This window comes from Mus pahari, chromosome 5, assembly GCF_900095145.1.
Source record: "Mus pahari chromosome 5, PAHARI_EIJ_v1.1, whole genome shotgun sequence".
NCBI classification, from domain to species: domain Eukaryota; kingdom Metazoa; phylum Chordata; class Mammalia; order Rodentia; family Muridae; genus Mus; species Mus pahari.
The window spans coordinates 18,617,390-18,631,853 of NC_034594.1; the positions used below are offsets into that span (position 1 = coordinate 18,617,390).

The following is a 14,464-nucleotide window of genomic DNA, read 5'->3' on the forward strand; positions in this document are numbered from 1 at the left end:
GACTGCTCTTCCGAAGGTCAGGAGTTCAAATCCCAGCAACCACATGGTGGCTCACAACCATCCATAACAAGATCTGACTCCCTCTTCTGGAGTGTCTGAAGACAGCTACAGTGTACTTACATATAATAAATAAATAAATCTTTTTAAAAAAAAAGAACAGCTGACAGTTTTGAACAATACTAACCACATACTTAACTTCCGAGTCATTCAAGAGATAACTCATAAAGAAGCCCGTGTGAAAATATTCACATCTGCTTTTCTTGTAATTACTGTAGACTTGGTCAGAAGCTCTTCAACTGTTAAATGGGTTGATGAACTTGTATAATACAGTAAGTCAGCAGTTACAGATGAGATGCTGGGACGGGCTTGGTGGCAGTCCCTTCTAAATCCCAGTACTTTTGAGCAGAGATGGTTGATCTTTGAGTTCAAGACTATCCTAGGCTACATAGCATGATCCTGTCTAAAATAAAACAAGCACAGATGAAGTACTGATGGCTCCCATATCCATTCTGATGGCAAGAGCCAGACTGGTGACGGTGCTTGTTGGGCATTTTTAGAACAGCTGAGCAGTGTGATTGGAGAACTTAAGACTAAAGAGCTCTGGCTGTTTGAGTCAATGCGTGGGTCAGAGCTGCTCTGCTGCTTCCTTGCCATGCTGCTTGCTAGGTCCACATATCCTTAGCCCTCAGTGTGTTTACATGTGAATGTACAGGCACCCCGGGAAGAAGCCATAGGTTTCTCTCTGAATGTCCTTTCATATTTTAGGGTGTGTATCTTTTAAACTCCTTTACTGTTTTGGAAGTGTTGAGATGAAACAGTCTCACCATGTAGCCCATGTTGATCTAGATCCTCAATAAGGTGGTCTCCTTGCCTCACCCTCCCAAAGTGCTGGGGTTAGAAGTATGAGCTACTTACTATGCCTCATTTTAAATTCCCTCTCTCCAGTACCAAATAAACCATATAACTGTATAAGCCTTAACTTTTTCTCTCTTTTCCCTACTGCTTAGGTGTTGAAGTGCCATCAAAAGACTCATTGCCAAAGAAAAGGCCAGTTTATGAAGATAAGAAGAAGAAGAAAACCCCACAGCAGCTAGAGAGTAAAGAAGGTTCGTGTACGAAGCAGCCTTAGCCTTAGGAGGGTCACAGCTTTCAGCACAAAGCATCTCTGTGAGCATGGATGGATGTAGGATGTTGGGCAGCTCAGGCCCTGTGGAGCCAAAGGTGCTCCTGTACTTGGTTTCCTCCCCAGCGCCCAGCACAGCATTTTTCTATCCACTGTTCCTTAACTTTTTAGTCATTCTCACTTGATTCAAATGAGAGGCAACAGAAAAAGTACCTTAGGTGTTAGAGAGGAGTGCTCTTCTAGCTACTGAGCCCTCCTCTCTAACACCTAAAGAACCAGCGCTAGGATCCTAGCACCCAGGTAACAAGCTGGGCGTCCTACAAATGCCTGTGATACATCTCCCAGGGATCCAGTGCCTTCTCTACCCACACACAGGTGTGCATGTATATTCACACAATAAGATATAGCTTCAAAAAATACTTCAGATTGAAATATCTGCATTTTATTCCATGAATAGGTACTGTTACATCTAAAGAACAAAATATAAATTATTTTCTTCTAGCTAGCCCTGTGATTTTTGTGTTCTGCTTTAGCAAAAAGTGATTTTTCTATATAAATGGTATCAAAGGAATCAAGGATTCCTATTATTCCTAACAGGATATTTGAAGAGAAATTACAGACTGCAAATGTGGCTAATATACTTTGTTGCTCCTATTTAGTATTGGAAACTTTGGAAATAAGTGCTCCTGTGGAAGCTGTGGACCAAGGAGTACCGGAAAAGGAAGAAACGCCACCTTCTGTTGAGCCAGGCCAGTAGCATCAGGTTTTTATGAGTTCTTATTAGCTAGTGTTCACTACTCAGAAGTAGTTTGGAGCCAGGTGGATTACAGGCTTGCATGGTTTCTTCCATTCTCTTTAGCCCATCTCTTTTCATTTCCATTATGAAATGAATGTGATGCTTGAATCTGCTTTTTTCTTTTTTAGTAGTGTCAGTAAAATGTCTGTGAGAGACACTGAAGAGTTCCCGAATTTTCTTATTCATGGGCCAAAAATCTCTGAGCAAATTGGAAATATCTTTAGATCGTTTCTAAGAACCATGAACATACATTTTGAAACTAGAACTTTCCTCCTACTTACTAATCTAAATGTGCTCAGCTTACACATTGGATTGTGTAGGCACCCATGCATATGTGTACACAGCCTACAAGGGCTGGCAAAATCTTTGCCTTTTCTTTTTTATCTAAACATTGTTCTAAAAGATAAGTCTGCTAAGAGTAAAATACAAACTCTGTATGTCGTGTGTGAGTTGAAAGTTTTAGAGAACTGAATCTGTTTATCCTTTAAAAAATCCAAATATTTTGTGGTTGAGGTTTTTAATTTAGTTTATTCAGTCATAAGATCTGGTTTTAAACTAATATGGCATATTGAAACTGGATTAGAACAGTGAAATGTCAATCATTGTAACGTACAGCTTGCGAGGTGCATGGAAAGACAGTCCCAAGGAAAACAGCCACACAGTCTTTCATAACTGGATCATTCTTTTTTATGTCCAAGCGTAATGTCACACTTCTGGAAGGAAGCGTGAGATTACTCTTCAGAGCCTTACGTAGCACCTTGTACTTACAGAGGAAGAGGAAGACACTGAAGATGCTGGGTTAGATGACTGGGAAGCTATGGCCAGTGATGAGGAGAGAGAAAAAGGTAACTCTGAGTATACCAGGGCACCTACTGCCCACATGTGTGGTCCTGAATTATACAGCCACGCCCACTGACCATACACATGTGTGTTCCTGATTTCTGGATGTTTTTTAGAAGGTTTCCTTCAAGGTGACAGCTACCCAGAATGCATTTGTCCAGACAGTATGGCATGCCTAGCTTGTCTCTAAAGCTTACCTACCCAAAGCTAGCACAAGGCAAACATTGGTGTACTCCCTGTTCATGGTGAATAAGATGTAAACTTTGGTCTTTTATGAGTAAAACCCCTTTCTTTGAATGTAATTTCTTACTATTTTCTTTCGTGTACTTTTGAAAATGTTTACTTTTCTGATTTTTGAGACTCTTCCTCTTTCTTTTTTTTATTTATTTTTTAGTTAACCATGGGTTTCACTGAATTCTGTAAGTTTTAATGTTAATATGGTCTATTTTCTTGTTTTATGTACTTTACCTACTGGGTTTTACTCACTATACTATGGTTTGCTTTTTCTTCCTATATATTTTACGTAGTGAGTTTTTAACCTACAGAATCTGATGACCAGGGAATTCCATGATTCATATTCCCTCTCTCCCCCCCCCTCTCTTCCACCCCACCTCCATTTGTGTTTATGTATATCTGTGTGCTGGACAGTGAACCCAGAGCTTTGCATTAGCTAGGCAGGAGTTTTACTGGCATTGAGTCATTTCTTTCTCAGGGGTTCTCTGTTTCTCACCATAGAAATATGATGGCTCTTGCCTTACAAGTCAGTGCATGCTCAGATATTCTGTTTTCAAATCTGATAGAAGCCGTTTAATCTGTAGAATTTTATTGTCTTGGATTTCGAATTGAGAACACTAATTGCTGATTATTTTGTTCAAGATTTTTTTTTATTCTGAGAGTTTGTTCACATGTGAGCACACCCATGCATATAAACTCATTTTATTTTTAAAGACAGGACGTCTGCCTAACCATGTCCTCAACTGTGTGCTCATGTCTCGGCCTCTGAACGCTGGGATGCTAGGAGTGTGTGCTCTGACTGACCTGATTTTATTTACGATGCCAAGAGTCCAGTGCCGCCTTCTTTCCCTACAGCTTTACAGCTTGCATACGATTCCTTTTTTTCTTTTCATTCTGTTTTTTAACTTCCATTGTTTGTCCTTCCTCTTTTATGTATAGTAAAGTATTCTCTGGATAGAAGAAATTTTTAACACCTTTTGCTTCATTTTTCTTACTGTTTTTTCAAGCTTTATTTTTTATTTTTATTTTTTTTAGCAGAAGATCTTGAGTATCTTTGGTTTATTTTGAATCAGAAAATTGAAGCCTTGTGTCAAAAGAGAAAAGCCAAGTATTACTGTTTTTGGAGAATTTCAGGGATTTTTAAATTAAGGGTATTCAGTCACTAGTACACTAGCATCTGAATAACAGATGCATGGGCTTATTTCATTTTAGATGATGAGCCAGTGGGCAGTGCATTCGTTTGTTATTTCCTGTTTCATCTAAGGTATACCATTCTAGGATTTTATCCCCACTAACAGTACTAGAGACTAGTGTCCACCGGTTCATCCCTCCCTTCGTCTCCCTCTCTGACTCAGCCTTGGCAGGTCTGTTTCCAGAACTCTAAACAGCACTGTGAGGGACAGCAGCCTCCGTGTTGTGCTGAGCTGAGCTGTCTTGCTGTCAGCCTGCCCGGGGTCCTGGCATGCAGTGGCCTCAGCTCTCACTGCTGGGCGGTAGTCTTCAGACTACAGATGAATGCTTGGTATTTATCAGGGACAAAGCGTAGGGTGACTGCTGTAGTTAGTATAATTTCACTGTTATTTTTCCATACTTTGTAGTCTCTGTTCTTTTAGTTTAAATCTATGATGTTAACTTTTATTTTAAAATCAATTTGTTTTTCCTCAAAGAAGGAAATATGATTCACATAGAAGTAGAAGAAAACCCAGAGGAAGAGGAGGAGGAGGAAGAAGATGAGGAGGAAGAAGAGAGTGAAGATGAGGAAGAGGAAGGGGACAGTGAGGGCAGCGATGGGGATGAGGAGGACTCAGGGAAGGCCGGAGACACAAAGCCCAGCAAAGACGCTAGCTCAGACTCAGAGTACGACTCCGACGATGATCGGACTAAAGAAGAGCGGGCGTACGACAAAGCGAAACGGAGAATTGAGGTATTTGTCGGCACGCTGTCTTTGCTTCCTTCTTCAGCCCTGTGTGCTCATTAGCTTGTATAACTAAAGGCTCAGAGTCAGTGCTTTAACAAATATTAACATGACTAATATCTCTCCAGTTTTTGTAATGTTGGACCAAGCTGTGTTTTTACACTGTTCTAAACCGGGAGCATCCCTTTGCCCTTAGACAGGATGGGGCCTGCTTCATCAGAGTCTGTTCATTTATTCCAGATATCAATATCCTGTTGGGTGGTGGCTTAGAGATGTGTGATGTGTCGAGCGTTGCTCTCAAGGGGCAGACGCTTGCCTGTGCCTGTGCGTAGTGGCTGGTGTACGCACCTGATCTCAGTTTTTGAAATCTGGAGTGCTGATAAAGCTTCTTTGCTTATTTTTTCTTTCTGTCTAGTTTTTATGTTTTCATTCCTTTGAAGACAGGATCTGGTAGCCTAGACTGGCCTTGACTCCATTCTTCTGCATCTGTCCCCTCAGTGCTAGGATTGCAAGCATATGCTTTTTTGTAGTAAGTGCATGTGCCTGCTTACCTGTTTGCACTTCTCCTATTTACTACCATCAGCTTCAAGAGATTAAAAAAATTCTGTCAGTTAAATGTAAAATAAAGTGTAGCTTAAGGACTGGAGGTATGACTGTAGATAAAGTGCTTGCTTCAAACATAGGATTGAATTCCATTCCCATCCCTCGGGTAACATCTGGACACAGTGGCACATACCTGTAGCTCAGTGCTCAAGTGGTAGCGCTCATTGGTCAGGCAGCCAAGCCCTAGTGAAGTGGAGGCAGGAGGACCAGAAATTCAGGGTCCCCATCACTACATGGTGAGTTTGTCTTTAGTCTGGGCTCAGTGAGATCCTGTTTCTCAAAAAAATGCAAATAAAGTAAAAGCAGTTCTGTGTGGTCAGCTAACCAAGGCGCGGGGTATAATCTAAGAGAATGGAGAGGACGCACAGTGTTTAATTTGTGATCCCTTCTAGAAACGACGGCTTGAACATGGTAAAAATGTAAATACAGAAAAGCTGAGAGCCCCTATCATCTGTGTGCTTGGACATGTAGACACAGGAAAGACAAAAATTCTAGATAAGGTAAGAGAACATGTGCATTAATGTTCTGTGAACAAGAAGCAGCTCCTCTGCACAGCGGTGCAGTTGGGCAGCCTGTCAAGGCATCAGCAATTCTGTAACTGAGTAAATGGGACTGGGGGAGGGGCCCGGATATGTGTTCTGAGAGCTTTCGTCTGGGCTCACTAATACAGCCACTCTGCCTACAAAGGAATTCTTCATGCCAAAATACCAATCTCATTTTGCTGTCTTTTCGTAGCTCCGTCACACACATGTGCAAGATGGTGAAGCAGGTGGTATTACACAGCAGATTGGTGCCACAAATGTTCCTCTTGAAGCTATTAATGAGCAAACTAAGATGATTAAAAATGTAAGTTACCTCATACGTTATTTGTTTTGTTGACATAAGAAACACCTCTTAGCTCAAATGGCAATTATGAGTGAGCATGGCCCAGGGACACAGATTCAGGTTACTCTGAATTTCAGGTTCCAACATGGTAGCAATTTTATGAAGTTTTTATAGTAGTAGAACAAAGTCATAAGTCAATATGCTTTTCAAATATGTTGGTAGAAATACCAGGTATGAGAAACTCTTCCTATAAGCCCCAGGCTTTCTGCTGACTGTCATAGCTTTGGGTATATTCCCAAAGGATTTACTTAATAGTCATAAGGATGCTGGAGACCCTCTGTTTAGCACTCTGAGATAACCTGCTGCTGTTTGGCTCTAGACCGCCGGCTGCCTGCCCTGCTTCTCAAGGCCCCGTTGTTGTGAAGTTGCATTGTTGTTTTCTGTGTTTTACTACCCTTCTTAGCCCTTCATGTTTAAAAGCTGCTCTCTACACATATGTGCAAGGCCTCAGGGGCTTAAGGGGCTCCTGAGGCAGATCTTTTTGTAAGTAAGAGACTATTAGAAGAGCCACGGTTACATAAGGGACTCTGCTGGGAAAGCAAGGTCGCTCAGTGGGCAGTGCTTTCCTACCGTGCACAAGGATCTGTTGATGTGTGGGGAAGGAAGGTTACTGCAGGTCCAGTTTGAGGTTCCTAGTCCAGACCAGCATGAGCTGTCTAGGAGTTGAAAAGTTGAACCAAATTATATAAATATGTTAACTGAATATTTTCTCTGCTTACTTGGATGTGCCCACATTTTCAATGTTAGTATGATGAAGGAAGTATAAAGCTTACTGGGACTCATAGTACAAACCCTGTGTGACCTTGTGAGGAAGTAAATAGAGCCTTACTAGTTACCTAAGCCTTAAAGCTAGTTACCTAAGCCTTAGTTCACTGTTTTTTGATCGTTTTTGGTTTTTGTAAAAACAATTTTGCTTTTGTGAAAACAATTACTTGTATGTGACTTCATGCATAATTACAAGTTTGTTCATGAGACATCTGGCCGTTTTGTATCTTGGTGTTGGTTTCTTTGACCAGTTTTCCAGTTACTTAATATTGTGTTGTTTTTGCAGTATATTGTTTAGAATCTCTGTTTTATGGATTTTATGGATTCCCCTATAGTCCAGGCAGCTCTGAGCCTGCCTTCCAGTTGCTGTGCAGTCACAAAGTGCCAAGCCTCACTTAACCGTAATTGTGTGTGAGCTGCTTATTTACATCTCCCATGCCAGCACAGCAGGCTTAGGACATTGGAATCATGTCCTCATGCTCGCACACATTAGACAGCCCTAGCCCACATTAGATAGTTCACTGCATTTTAAATTCATACTTCCTTAGTTAAAAATATATATATATATATTTTTTAGTTGTATGTTTTTTAAGAAGCAGTTGAATCACTTGGAGTTACAGGTGGTCATGATGAGCCACCCAATTTGGGTGCTGGGGCCCAAACCTGGATGCTCTAGAAGAGCAGCCATTGTTCTTGACCATGAGTCCTCTTTCCAGCACCTTTGAGTAAGAACTTGTGTGTTACTCATTGGATGGTTCTAACAGTGAACTCCTGTGTTTTGGTCCATAAAGATCAAACTTAACATGAAGCCTGAGCTGTAGCTCTCTGTACAGCTAGTATGAGATCTGTGGTTTACTTTTCATCTTCAAGGCACTGAAGTAGAAACAATACAATTCCTAATACATGTTCATTTAAGACAAAAATAGATTTGAAACCTCATGCATTTCAATCACTGTGACATAGATGAGGAGCAGGAAAACACAGAGCCATAAAACAGGTTGTGATTCTGGATCATTGTGGTCAAAAGGCATGTGATGTTTACTGGGTGTGCTGGTACATGCTCTTAATTTAGCACTTGAGAGGTTGAGGCAGGGAGATTGCATGTTGGAGGCCAGCCTGAAATTTATATTAAGACTCAAACTCCAAGGGCTGTGGACGTACATCACTGCTAGCATGTTGGCCGTGGCTGTCCAGAGCCTGAATTCACCACCTACACTGTAGACTGTTTGAGTGGGTAAATGAAGGAATTAGTAAATGATTGTATTCAAGAACATTGTTCAGGTAATCAAATGCTTGTATTTAAAGCAGGATGTGCATTTATTAACACTTTTGATCCATTTGGTTAGTACTATTAAACTATAATTTTGAGGTAGCTTTGGTATTTTAGATTTATTTAAAATTGGGCCAGATACGTGTCATTTATGGTGTGTCTGTATGTAGGTATGCACATGCCATGGCGGGGACGACTTTCAGGAGTCACTCTCCTTCCACCATGAGATCATGAGATCTGGTGACCAAATTCAGTAGTTGGCAGGCTTGTGTTGGAAATGCCTCTAACCACTGAACCATCCAGCCCTCAGATAAATTCTGTAGATATTAAGTCAAATTCTTTTTGCTATTTTTGTATTTTAAGACATGTTAAATCTGTGTAACCCTTGCTGTCCTGGAATCACTCTGTAGATCTGCCTGCCTCTGCCCACTGAGTGCTGGGCTAAAGGCATGCAGACGGGCACGCGCACACACACCAAGTCAGCTTTTGTAGATAATGCAGATAGATGACTGTTCTTCTCTGCCATTTGAATCAGGTTTATTTAAACTACTTACATACAACTTTTTCCGTAAAACTTATTTTTATGTGTGTGGCTGCCTGTGAGAGGCTAACTGTGGGTAGCTGGAGTTGCTTGATGTGACTGACCCCTGGGATCAGACTTGGATCCTCTGTAAGATCAGTGCGTGCTCTTAAGTACTGAACCATCTTCAGTCTCTACAAAACTTTGATATTAAAGAGACTATTAAACATTGTCCTGTTTGACCCCGTTTTAAGATTATTCTTTAGAAAAAGGAAGCAGTGGTGTGGTCACGCTTTGGTAAATGGTTTTGTAAAGAAGCTTTCATTGTTTTGACCGCTCTTAGACTCTGCATCTCTCTCTTCCATTCCTAGTTTGACAGAGAGAATGTCCGGATCCCAGGGATGCTGATTATTGACACTCCTGGACACGAGTCTTTCAGGTAAGACTGAGCATTTGTTATCAGACACGACTTAGCTCGGTGAGCCAGAACACCAGCGTGTAGTCAGTAACTCTGAATAGTTCCTTGGTATCTGCAGTATCAGAATTACTCTTCTGATCATCAATGGTTTTGTAATGTTTCCTGTGCTTTCTTGGTTTCTATAGAAGACGTGATTTATAATTTGAAAGAGCATCACTTCTGTGTAAGAAGACTTCTTCATGAATTCCTGTTCTAATTTCTACAGACTATTACAAAGGGAATATGGTTTTCACTTCACTACATTCACACACACACACACACACACACATACACACACACACACACCCTCTTAGAGGAACTTGTGGCATTAGCTTATCCCAGCAGGCTCAGTTTTCGTGTCTGTTAGGTGAGTGTCTGGCAACTTAAGGGATAGTGGGAGTCCTTAATACACAGCTGCCTGCACTTCTGCATGCCCCGCTCATCCAGGGTACACCCTGAGGTTCAGGGACAGCTGAGGAAGGTCACATTCATGCCAGCTACAGCCAGACTCCCCTTGTTGTCACCCTCGACTGCATGTGTAAGGCCTATTCACACAACACTCATGCTCACTGGTGTCCAGTTGAGCCCCCTTCCCAGCTGTGCCTAGCAGTGGACATGTACTTCCCAGCCAAATATCCTAAAAGTCTGAAATTCAGTATCTGTCTTAGAAGGGTTGGGTTTGTATTTTGGGGTGAGAGATGGCAGTGCTGCCTGTGTATCTATCCTAGAGGTGATGCAGTGCACATGTGAGAGGATTGTGTGGTCCATATTGCAAACCAGATTTATCACTGTGATTTAGGTATCTGTGTGTTGCTCATGGCCAGTCAATCCCTGCAGAACCAGAGAGACTGCACTTGTTTTCTTCTGTCTCTTTAGGCTTTACAAAGAAATTAAACATTTAAATTTAGGAAAAATAACAAAAAGACCTCCACTTACACTTTTTTTTTTTTTTTTTCCTTTGACAGTAACCTGAGAAACAGAGGAAGCTCTCTTTGTGACATTGCTATTTTAGTTGTTGACATTATGCATGGTTTAGAGCCCCAGACAATTGAATCAATCAACATTCTCAAATCTAAAAAGTGTCCCTTCATTGTTGCACTTAATAAGGTAAGCACTCATCTGAAAATACTTTTCTTTCTAAGATTTGTTTCATTTTTTTTTATTAAAGTGTGTGTCCTTGTGTGGATTTGTACACATGGGAATCTTGGTCTCTAAGGACTCCTGAAGACAGTGACTCACAGTGCTTGTGAGCGGCCACGTGGCTGTGGGAACAGAACTTGCAAGGCAGTATGAGCTTTTGAGCACCATCTCTTCATCCTGTGTTAGACTAGGAAGACTTAAAAGAATATTTCATTGTGTGTGTGTGTGTGTGTACACTAAGCCTAGAAGCCCATTAGTAGAAGAGTGAATAAAGAAAATAAGCCGTATGTGCAAAATGGAGCATTCATTCGTAAGGAAGAGCGGACTAGGGATGTGACTTGGTAGAATGCTTGTGTGACATGCGCAAGGCTGAGTTTAGTCAATGTGGAGGACAGCCAGTCATCTGAAGAAGAGTGAAAAGATGCCACTTTCGGGAATGGATGGAGCCGAGCACCATGTTAGGAGGCCAGATTCATAGAAGTGCTACTTTTCATCTCATGTATTGACTCTTGATTTAATTTCTAAAAAGCAAAAATAAAAGGAGGAACTATTTAGGAAGAAGAGAATCAAGAGAGAGGAGAGACAAGGAAATAGGGATGGTGGATTTGTTTATATATGTGTATGAAAATAAGGTGCTCATTATTATACAATTAATATATGCTAAGTTTTAAAACAAGATAGAAATCTAGTGTAACATGAAAGCTGTGTAAACAATTCTGAATTGTCACTCTCCAGAATGCAGTCCCTCTAACCCAGGCACATGCTGACTTTACAGTATCGTTCCTTTGTCTCTGTACTAGTTCTGGTAGGACTGTGGTGTGTGCTCTTTCCAGTGTCAGTGTGTCCTGCTGTCACAGCCATCTCCCTTCTTTGCGAGTTGTTAGATAAGCTGTAACACTTTTAGCTTAGGATAACAGGATAATGTTCCATTCTCTAGTAACACCACTCTTGGGTAAGTTCCTAATGTAGCATAGATGGATTGTAGTTCCCAGTTACTTATAGCAGTGTAGCTATGGATATTTATATATAGTCATTTATTTTTGTTTGCTTTAAATGAACAGTTATAGAAGAATTGTTGCATCAGCTGTATGGATGGATGTTCAGTTCTGTGAGGAATTTTTTTCAAAGAGAATCATTTTGCCTTTTTAACAGAATTGTGTTCTAGAGTTTCTGTACAACCTGGCTAGCATTGTTTTGGGTGTATTTTGGGATTTGGCTTGTTTTGAGTTATGATGTCACTACGGAGTTCAGATTAGACTTGAATTTGTAATTCTCCTGCCTCGGCCTCTGTGTGTGTGCCATCATACCTGGACATCAGTTAGTAAATTTGTGTCTTTGAAAGAACTACCTTTTGTTGCATTGGGATTCCTTTCCTTTTTTTTTTTTTAAAGATTTATTTATTATATGTAAGTACACTGTAGCTGTCTTCAGACACTCCAGAAGAGGGAGTCAGATCTTGTTACGGATGGTTATGAGCCACCATGTGGTTGCTGGGGTTTGAACTCCGGACCTTCTGAAGAGCAGTCGGGTGCTCTTACCCACTGAGCCATCTCACCAGCCCCCGATTCCTTTCATTTTTAAAAACTGACCTCTGCACACCTTTGCGTATGTGTGTACATGAGTGTAGGTGTCTTTAAAAACAACAGCAACCAAAAGGAGCGATGGGCGTTGCTCAGTGCTAAAACAGCATCCCTCAGGAGCCCCTGGCTGACCTTGAGTTGGCGTCGATCCTCCTGACTGCTTATAAGTGCCACAATGTCCAGCTTCCATTCTAAGCAATGCTTACTTTTTTTTTTTTTTTTTTTAGGAAAAAATATTTTGATCATCTTGTGTTTGTCCTTGATCTGTTCCTTACTTTAAGGGGGATGGGTCCAGATACTTTTTAATTGCCTTGTGATCAGAGGACATTATCTCTGGCTGTTTCAGTAGTCTCCTGTGACCAGCCTTGTTGTGTGATGTTTCTTGACAATCTGTTGGTGACTTTGTTCAGCTTGGTGATGTGTACTGTCACTCGTTTCTTCTGTCTTCTTCCCAGTGCCGGAGACTCTGATAGACTCTTGCAGAGGGCCTGCGTCTCCCGTCGCGCTGCTTCGCTCGTTTGCCTGTAGCTTTGCTCCGTGTACTCTGAAGGGATCTGATTAAGGTGTACACAGCACTTCAGATTAGTGAGGCTCCTTGACACATTGCCTTTGTCTTTACCCTCAAATCTTCTGTGGCAGTGTGTGGCTACTTCCCTTTCCTTAGGAGTGTATGATCATCTTTATTGTCTTCTGCCTTGTTATTACTTTCAAGATGCGTTATTTTCAGACAGTGTTTGTCTTAACTTGTCCAAAGCACTAATCTTTCAGTCTGAGCTAAGGCATCTCACTGGTCGGCATCCGTTGCCCCTGTCGGTCGGCACGGTGCTCTGTTTGACGTTATGTATCTCACGTGAGCTTGTTTGCTTCCCTCTGCTTGACAGCACTTGGCAGTTTCTCAGTACTACACCTCACTGTCAGCACTGACTGAGCTCTTCCTGTGTATTTTGCCCCAAGGCTGCTTTAGGTGTGCAGTCTGCGTGTTCTTCACTCTGTTCTACATCCCTTTTAAGTTACAGGAGTTCCTGTCTCCTTTCCTTTTTGCTTTTGTTCCTTTTTCCCTTATTTATTATAAACCCACAATTTCTTATTTTTACTTTAAATGCTCAGTTTAAAGCACTTTTTTTTAAAATACGTCTTTTTTTTTTTTTTTTAAGATTTATTTATTTATTTATTATATCTGTGTACACTGTAGCTGCCTTCAGACACTCCAGAAGAGGGCATCAGATTTCTGTTACGGATGGTTGTGAGTCACCATGTGGTTGCTGGGATTTGAACTCCGGACCTTCGGAAAAGCAGTCGGGTGCTCTTTTGCACAGGACCCAAGTTCACCTCCCAACAGCACCGTGTTGGGCAGCTTGGAACATCCTGTAATTCCAGCTGCAGTGTATCTCCGCACTCCTCAGGCCCTTGCGCTCGTGTGCACACCCTCACACAGACAAAACTATAAGAATAAATATTAAAACTGTAAAACAGCAGAACCCATCTTGGACTGTCATACCCCATTCACCACTGGATCATTCTCCTACCTTCTCCAGAACTCAGTTTCCTGCCAGTATCATTTTGGTTCAGGTTGTCCTTAAAACTGTCTTTTTTTTTTTTTTTTTTTTTTAATAACCAAATGGTAACAAAGTTCTGTTACCTTTCTTTTTAATGACAAAAATGTGTTATTTCAAAAACCTTCATTCTTGAAGGTATTTTCACTTGTTAAGGAATTCTACTTTTTTTCCTTAAATGTTTTCCGTCTTTTGTTGCTTTCTGCTTCCATCTTTTCCTGTTACTCTGCATGTTTTTTATATTGCTTACTTTTAAGACTTCCTCCTTTTTAGAATTTTATCAGTGTGATTGTGTAATAATTTAGTTTTATCATATTTGAGTTGTATTGAATTATATTAGTGTTCATCTAGTCTTTATCTTTATTGGTGATTGTTCAGATATTCTCTACTAAATTTATTACTTAATGTCACGTGATAAACGAACTAAAGCGGAGTGTTCCCCCTCCAGTCATATTTTCCTGTAGGCTGTTTTGCTGCCTCTCAGTGCTCGGTCTTCAAGATCACTTACTTTTCTTTTTCAAGTAAAATTGGGTTTTTAGATCATCTCAGGTTTTCCTTCAGTTCTACAAACATTAACCCTTTTTCTTTTTGCCTTTTTGTCAAAGTTAGAACAAATGCTGAGTATATTTTCAGAAGTTATTTTAAAGCCCTCAGGCAGTAATTTGATCCTAACAGTCATCTCGGGTCTGTTCCTCCTTAATTGAGCTTTCTCTTAGTGACAGAGAAATCTGCTTCCTTACCTTGTCAGTGTGGGCTCGCTGTCAGGTGACACTCACTGTCATT

General features: G+C 40.9%; 1 protein-coding gene across 2 annotated transcripts in view; it reads left to right on the top strand.

Annotated features, from left to right (window-relative positions):
* Window positions 1-14,464, top strand: part of Eif5b (eukaryotic translation initiation factor 5B) — a 49,465-nt gene that overhangs the window by 25,992 nt on the left and 9,009 nt on the right. The window contains exons 7-14 of one of the 2 annotated variants that reach the window (XM_021199205.1): window positions 1,008-1,106; window positions 1,783-1,872; window positions 2,690-2,764; window positions 4,661-4,917; window positions 5,904-6,011; window positions 6,247-6,357; window positions 9,323-9,390; window positions 10,374-10,515. In XM_021199205.1, coding sequence (XP_021054864.1) covers window positions 1,008-1,106; window positions 1,783-1,872; window positions 2,690-2,764; window positions 4,661-4,917; window positions 5,904-6,011; window positions 6,247-6,357; window positions 9,323-9,390; window positions 10,374-10,515 — 950 coding nt within the window. The remainder of the gene's footprint in view (window positions 1-1,007; window positions 1,107-1,782; window positions 1,873-2,689; window positions 2,765-4,660; window positions 4,918-5,903; window positions 6,012-6,246; window positions 6,358-9,322; window positions 9,391-10,373; window positions 10,516-14,464) is intronic. The other variant, XM_029539222.1, reaches the window with a different exon arrangement.